We start from the raw sequence: 8,016 nt of genomic DNA, 5'->3' as shown, positions 1-8,016 counted from the left end.
GTTGGGATCAGCTGCAGATTGACTTGGCAGAGATGGCTGCCATCTTGTTTTTACATGGATTAGTGTATTGTTCTCCTACTACCACTAGATGGCACAAAAAAGTGTCCACGAACGAGGACAACAGGTCTAAGTTAAGTAGGGCTGCCACGATTAGTCGACTAATCGATGACTAATCGACTATTAAAATAATCGGTGACTATTTTAGTAGTCGACTAATCGGTTTGAGTCATTTTTCATAGAAAAGTACTATAAAAGTACCCAAAATACTCTTACTGCAGCTTCTTATGTTCAGATATTGGCAGCTTTACACACTCTCCTGTGACAGTGAACTAAAACCCTTTGGCGTGAGTATGAAACAAGACATTAGATGACGTAATTTTGGGGTTTGGGCGAGACAGACCGACATTTTTCAACATTTTAACACATTTTTCGATGAAATGATTAGTCGACTAATCGAAGAAATAATCGACAGATTAGTCAACAATGAAAATAATCGTTAGTGGCAGCCCTAAAGTTAAGTAGAATGCAATATAAGGTCAAGTAAACCCAAAATGTGATGTCCTCAGTGGATCCTCCAGTGATTCCCACCTCTAGCTGCTAATATGTCTAAAATGTTATTGTAAATACACTATGCTACAACCTACAGAGCTCTAAGTGTGTTCATTGAATCTGAAAGGCCAGACTTGACTCTTTGCATGACATCATCTGTGTTTTTCAGATGATTGACATGGCTCAATATTTTCTGAGCGATTCCTTGTCAAGGCAACGTCTTATTTGCTCCACTGATGTGTTAAATCAGGCAGGAGCTCACATACTGGCATCAATCGTGTTACAATGTGGAAATTTAATCATTTCACTTTAGTGCGCCAAGAAAATGAGAGCAAGGCAGCCACCGAGCAGCCAGTGACTTCAACACATATCACTTATAGTTTAATTAGTCACCTAGACAACCGTTTAGCATGCTTTATCAATTCCTTTGTGTGTCTCTGTGTGTGTTCGTGTCTTCTTTAAGGCTCCTGAGTGATGACACACACACACACACACACGCACACACCGCACTGAGAGTTCAGTCCAACTATGTCAAACGTGTTGCCTCCTCTCAGCACTCATTGGTGGGAACGTTTGTCTTTGTTCTCAGTCTGTTGGTTCAGAGTATTCTTCACCTAGGCTGTTTGTAAATAGCTGTGGCCTGCAGCCACGCAGCGCTCATTCCTCTCCTGGCCATCTCCTCGCTCGGACCCCTGCTCTCCTGCTCTGTGTAACCAGTAGGCGCACAGTGTGCAGCTCTCATAGAGCGAGAGTGCAAAGCGCATCCCAGCCAGTCTTCCTCCTCGCTCTCTGTTACTCACACCAGGATGGATCTACCCTCCTAGCAGTGCACAAGTCTACTTCAGCAGTTTGCAAGTTGGGTTCTCATTTAGGAGTGAGACAGGAGCTGGGAACAAACATTTCTTCTCTCCTCCTCTGACAAGATTTCCTTCGTCTCTGCGCGTCAACTTGGCTGTCGGAAACCTACATGATGAGAGCAACCGGGCTACAGTCGCGCCTCATGCTCCTGCTCTGCTTCATCTCCGCCGCAGCGTGCAATATGTTTGCGTTCACCGAGGAGCCCTCTGAGAGAGCCGGGAAAGGAGACGGGTATTGTAGTCGGATATTACGGGCTCAGAGCAATCGGAAGGACGGCAGCAGCGAGTTTCACCTCCGCGTTGAGGGAAACCCGGACAGCTATCAGCCGGGGAGCACATACAGAGGTTGGTGTTTATCCACGAGATTTACGCACACTGCGTTGGTTGGCACTATCTGCGCATTGCCAAATAAACACCAGTGCACGGTCAGTAGGTTATGCAAACTTAAAGTAAGTTTACACAGAGTGCACTTTTGATGCATGCCCTAAAACTAAAGAGATTCCAATAAAGAACTAAGCATTTGAACCATTAAAAGCCAAATAAAAACAATTCATTTTCAACTTAACGTGGACACCCTTGAGTAAATAGTAAGCCATGCCTTAAAAGCTGCTTTAATATCAAACTTTAAAGAGGTTTATATAAAGCTAAATCCCTCTGCGAACTCCTGCATGCTTTTTGGTATTCTCTTTCATAGTTAAAACAGATTTTTAAAATGCCAGCAGTCCCTCATTTCATAGCTTTTGTCTAAAGCTGAAGTTATTGGGAGCTGTTAATGGGCATGTGCCATCTGCTCTGTGAATCTCAGAGGCTCATGCTGTTCTGGACTCCACAATATGTTGCACTGCAGTTAATATTCAGTCTTTTTCAGATTTAATCATAAATAGTTTCATATCACCCAAAGCCAATAACTGAATTAGCTCCAAGTGGGGAGCTGATAATCACATTTTTTGCAATCACCTGTACTAGAAATGTAATTTTAAAGTCTTAAGAGTCTTATCTTAGCGTGCTGATAAAGTTGTCAAGTACAGCAAATTGAATTTTCCCCAAAGTAAATGAACATTCTTTTATGTTCTGCTGCGCTGCAGAAATGCATAAAAACACCATCTTACCGATCTTATGGAAATACTGCCTGACTAAGACTGAGCCATTGTAATTACTGTCATCCTCAAGAACAGCTGAAGTGTTTGATTGTGCATAAAGAAATTGTTACAGTTATATCTGAATATATTAGCCTTTATCCCCCACAGTCCAACACTGTATTATTTTTAATTACTCAGGCAGGTAGTTAATTAAGTCGACTTTAGTCTTGTGTTTGGCACTGAGGATTCTAGCTCTGCTTATTTCTCTGTCAAGTGATGCTTGTTTTCACTCCTGCTTGACTCCATCCAGTGACTGTGTCTGCAACCAGCCCCGCCTACTTCAGAGGGTTCACCCTTATTGCCCTGAGGGAGGGCACCATAGGAGACAGGGACGAGGACTACATTGGAAATTTCCAGGTAAGGTAGCAGCTAAATATGACTGCTTGTGCAGTCAGAGAGGAATATCAATTTCTGTTTTGTCTATTATCTCGGTGCATCTTCATGGTGATTAAGCGATCCTAGTCAGCCACACCTGTTGTTAGACCCTGATAATTACAGTGATGTCCATCCTTCGCACCATCTGTCCTCTGAAGTCTGACACAAGCACTGTGCATGACATGTGTGAGGAGCGAGAAAAAAATGATAAATCTTACAGGTGGGGGGGGGGGGGGGGGGGGGGGGCTCTTGACAGATTTTCTCTGCACAGCCTTCCTGTCTTCACATGTCAAAGTGTGATTATTCTCACCTCACCTCCTCTAATGGGCTTGGTATAACATTTGAGAAGAGCATACTCTCAGCTCCATGTAGCTGTGCTTTTCCAGACTCTGAAGGCACATGTGTGTGGAATTTGAGGAGCGGTGTTGCCCACAAGCAGGCATACAGTTCATGTATGTAGGAAGTGTACAATTGGGAGAGCTGAGAGGCTAATAATCATTTTACACAGGCAGGCCAAGCCGGAGTACTGTAGGAAGCAGGGAGAGAACAGAAGTGGGGCCAACAGTGCGAAAACAAGAGAGAGAGAAGGCAAGGAAACTGGTGCTGTTAGGGACATGTGATAATGGACACATATGTGAGGCTTTTGTAATTATGATGCAGTGTGAGGAGTTGGGTGGTAGAGAAAGAGGAGATTGGTTGATGGGGTGTGTGTCTATTGAGAGTGGAAGAACAATAATCTTGGAATAAACTTAAGACATATTTTTTATTTCTAGAATGATACAAAGTATTATACATGTAGTGCTATCCATGCTGTATTATGTAATGTCCGCAGATGCTATTACACTACATTGACAGTGTAGGACTGCACTGTAAGTTGATGAAACCTCAATGTAAAATCATAACCTTTGAATTTGTTCCCTTTCACTGTTTCTGGTTCCTCTCTCGTGCCTTTTAGCTCGCTAAGTCCTGCCACTGTTTATTTCATCAAGTCAAGGCTGCAGTTTGAAGACACACACAGAGCTTACAGTGCACAACATGACATCCTGTTTTCAAAGGATTTGAAAAGAACTGAGCAACTGAGGAATTGGTTTCACTTTTATCAAGTACTCAAAATGTTAGAAAGATATAGAAGTGTAGTTTACAAAAGTAAAGCCAGTGTATCATGATTCACAGTTTGTTTTTTTTCAGTAAGAGGCAGACATAAGGTTTCAACCTAAGCCAAATTCCCAGTGCTGTCCAGAACTTGAAATCATATGTCTTCTTTGAGCAGGCCTTGTAAAAAAAGCAGTTGTTAAATGGGTTTAACAGCATGTGTGGATTTCTCTTTTTCAGACTTTTGTGAACCTGTCGGTTTCAGTAAAACCCTATTATTTTATTGAACCTGTGGTACATTACACGGGGAGGTTTGCACAGCAGCCCTCAGGCTGCTCTGATCTCAGCTACTGCCATGCTGTGGCACTCTCTGTGAACCTGAGCCTTGAATATGAGAGGACATAAAAACACAAGAACATTTTATTTTTGTACTGTCATTACATGGCACTAACACCGGGAAGAATTTTTTTTAGGTGTTATTTGTCCCTGCAATTGATTTCTGTTGTTCATGCTGTTGTTATTTAGTGCCAGCCTTGAGCTTGCTCTTCAGCCATATGGCGTGGTGTGACAGGGCGCTAAACGTCAAGAGTAAAGATGGGGAAACACTACATCATTTAGTCATGTTCAGTCACTTTGCTCCACACATGGATGACGCCGAGTGTGGGGTGCTCAGAGAGTGATAGATCGAATGTGAACATAGCCTTAAGATGTTGGTATCAACAGTAAAAAGAATGGATGTGTTATTACCGGGACCTGCCTTTGATTAGTTGCCTGCGAGGTTTTAAGAAGTTGAAGGTCTCTTTCACAGCTGCGGATGATCACCTGTTTCGTTACAAGTGCCATGTGACCGCGCAGTAAAAATAAACTGCTGCCCAAAGAGAGATATCCCTCTATCATCACCTGCTCAGTTAGTCTTTCATGTTTTATGTCTTTTATGTCAAAAAAAGTGCGCGCACGCACACACACACACACACACACACACACACACACACACATAGATTTGCGCACACACACCATTCCTCCATTCTGAAAGAGCCCTGGGTGGGCCAGCCTCCAGGCATTGAGAGAAAAGAAAGAAAAAAAAAAGAAGCTGCTACAGAAGACGTCAGGCTTTATTTAACATACAGCTCATTTGAAATCCGTTGGTGTGCCCCGTCTCAGCCGTCTCAGGACAGCTCCCGACTTGATGAAAAGCACTTTTATTGAGCTTTCTGGGAAGGTCAGCTGCCACTGTGTGTATGTGTGTGTGTATGTGTATGTGTGCGTTCGTTGGCAAGAGCGTAAACCAGCGGGCCAAGCTGGTGATGTCTGATGAGACATTACTTCCCAGCAGGGTGAGATGATAGAACAAGAAAAGGCAAACGTGGCTGTGTTAGGGGTGAAATCGGTGCCACTGTGAGGGCAACATACGACATAACCACAGATAATGGCATAGTAGAGGTCGTGGGTGCATTGTTCTGTCCTCACATCATAATTCCACAAGGATGATCTGATGTCAGGGCACGTAACCTCTGTGCAAATTGTGCTGTTTACATTCACTTTCCCAAAAGTCCCCTGTTATTTTAAAGCTGTGGAGTCAAGCACTTTTTCAGATGCACAAGTTTGTGCATAAACCCAGAATCACAACTCAATTTTTCCAATTATGTGTCACATTTTCTCTATTCCCAACACACTCCGTCTCTTTATTGGTAGAAGATTTGAAAATTTGGATTTAGACACGTACAAGACGAAATGGGTCAGAGGTCAGTCAGCAGCAAATTGGTTGCTTCTTTTTGCAAATGGCGTTGAGACCTCACTGGTTTTAACGTGTTGTAGTCTGGTCAGGCCACCCCAGGATGCCTGTTAGAAACCATGGGAACATGGAGGGGGGGCTGGATAATCCGTCAGACCAAAATAGGCTGCGCACACACACTGCACGCTTACACACACACACACACACACACATGCACATAGAGGCATGCACATCCACACACTATCCACTTTAAGAGGGAACTCATTCATAACGTGGCATGACAAAGGAAATTCTCTGCTGACAGCTTTATGGAGTGAGAAAGTTCCCCGTCTTTACTGCCCTGATGTCACTTCCTATCAAACAGATCCTTGCTCTCTGGGCAGTGAATATTAGCTCACCGGCTGCACTCCCTCATGCAACCCTGCTTCACTAATTTCCTGTCCAGTTAAAATCAATGAGATGCTCAGTGTCTCAGGTGAGCACTTGAGTCGAGGGGGCAGCGTGTATTCTTACTCTTCAGTTTGACCCAAAGAGTCTGGGGACTTTATTCTTTTAAAGCTACAGCTGGTAACTTTAATGAAAATAACTTTGTGTCATATTTGCTTAAACTGTCACTATATTTTGGAAGAAGTACATGAGATAGATAGTCTGTGAAAAAATAATGTCCCTCCTACTGCCTCTAATGGCATTATCTGAAATCTACTGCAGCGCCCCCCAAAAAAAACAGTCAGACCAAAGGAGTCTCCAATGCAGCTGTACATCATGTCAATCACTGCTCGTGAACTTCAGTCAAACTGTCAAACTAGGCAGCGCTGATCAAAAATGATTCAAGATTCTATTACTGCATTGTCTATTTCTCAATTCAGATGTTTTCACAGACATATTTTAGTGTACTGTTTAGCTGTAAAATGAGAAAGATTGTGACTCGACCATCATGTTGGAAATGACGTACCAAGCACTGCCCACTCACTGGACCAACTTTTCATTTTACAGCTAAACAGTACTCTAAAATGTGTTTCTAGAAACATTTGAGGTGAGAGATAGGCAATGCAGTAACCAACATTTGATTCATGTTTATCAGTGCTGCCTAGTTTGAAAGTTTGACAGCTGCTTTAGAGGCTCCTTGGCTATGATTGGTTGCATTCGTTCACGTGTGGTAATGCCATTGAAAGTAAATCGAGGGTTGGAAGAACATGATTTTTTCTCATAGATCATCTGTCTCTGCAAATATGACAAAAACTTATTATTATTAAAGTTAAAAACTACAGCTTTTATACTGCCTACAGTGATCGCATCATGTTCTGGTATCTGGGTTCTAACTCTGATCGATTCAATTATCGATGACTTCAAGTCAGTTTAATTTATTTCACCAGGATAAGCCACTCAGTATCAATACCTATGCCCACTAGGCTGACAGACAATATGGAAAGTGGATGAAGTGTCACCCACTCACCAGAGTGGATTAATTACTTTGCTATTTGGAGTCAAATGCCCTAACTAGTTTTTGTACTATGCTGTGCTGAAGAAGCTTGTGTCCTTGTCCCCAACACTCTGACAATGACAGATTTCCACAAGGACTTCAATGAGGAAATCAGCTTTCTCATCTCGCTTTTTCTGACACAGTGGTTTCCAACCTTTTTGGCTTGTAACCCCTTGAAATCAGGCAGCATCTACTCCTTGTTAAAGCTTACGTAGAATTGAGTTGTGATATGAATTCTAACCAGACTAGAAAAGTATCCAATATTTCACAAGAAAAAAAAATAAAGATTAGAGAATAAGATATACAACATTTATTGCCATTTATTTGGCAGAACATTTTTTCCCTTTCTCCTTGCCGGTAATCATAAGTCAGACTGCTTTAACACACACACTGGAGTTTAAACTAGTGGATGTGAGAGGATTCGGTTCAGCAGTGGTGCCTTGCTGCTCCCCCCTCTGGCCTCCCTGATGAAAATAATTTAAGGCAGACATTACTGTCTTTGAAAGGCTTTGGCATATGCATTTTTTAAGCTAGGTGAGACGGTTGCGAAGGTAGTGGTATCTTGTGAAACTAGACAACTTAAGGCATCCATTGGTACAAAGCATGTCAGCGTAGCTTGTTGAGAAGAGGGTTAAAAAACACTCCAAACTTGAGCTAGATTTTCGAGAGGGAACAACTGGCATGACCTCCCACTTCAAGATACCTGAATGATCTGGGTGCCCACGAGTGTCCCCTTAACTTGGGTAGGCTTGTTTCCAGTACATGTTTTGATCCTTACAATCAATGTAGTCT

The 8,016-nt window shown here is 42.6% G+C and overlaps 1 protein-coding gene across 1 annotated transcript in view; it reads left to right on the top strand.

Annotated features, from left to right (window-relative positions):
- The first annotated feature begins 1,117 nt into the window (after window positions 1–1,117).
- spon1a (spondin 1a) overlaps window positions 1,118–8,016 on the top strand; it is a 105,803-nt gene continuing 98,904 nt past the window's right edge. The window contains exons 1-2 of the mRNA XM_033631114.2: window positions 1,118–1,751; window positions 2,796–2,902. Coding sequence (XP_033487005.1) covers window positions 1,517–1,751; window positions 2,796–2,902 — 342 coding nt within the window. The 5' untranslated portion in view covers window positions 1,118–1,516. The remainder of the gene's footprint in view (window positions 1,752–2,795; window positions 2,903–8,016) is intronic.

Source organism: Epinephelus lanceolatus, chromosome 2, assembly GCF_041903045.1.
Source record: "Epinephelus lanceolatus isolate andai-2023 chromosome 2, ASM4190304v1, whole genome shotgun sequence".
NCBI classification, from domain to species: domain Eukaryota; kingdom Metazoa; phylum Chordata; class Actinopteri; order Perciformes; family Serranidae; genus Epinephelus; species Epinephelus lanceolatus.
The sequence above is the reverse complement of the archived record's forward strand: the minus strand, read 5'-3'. Positions and strand labels throughout refer to the sequence as shown.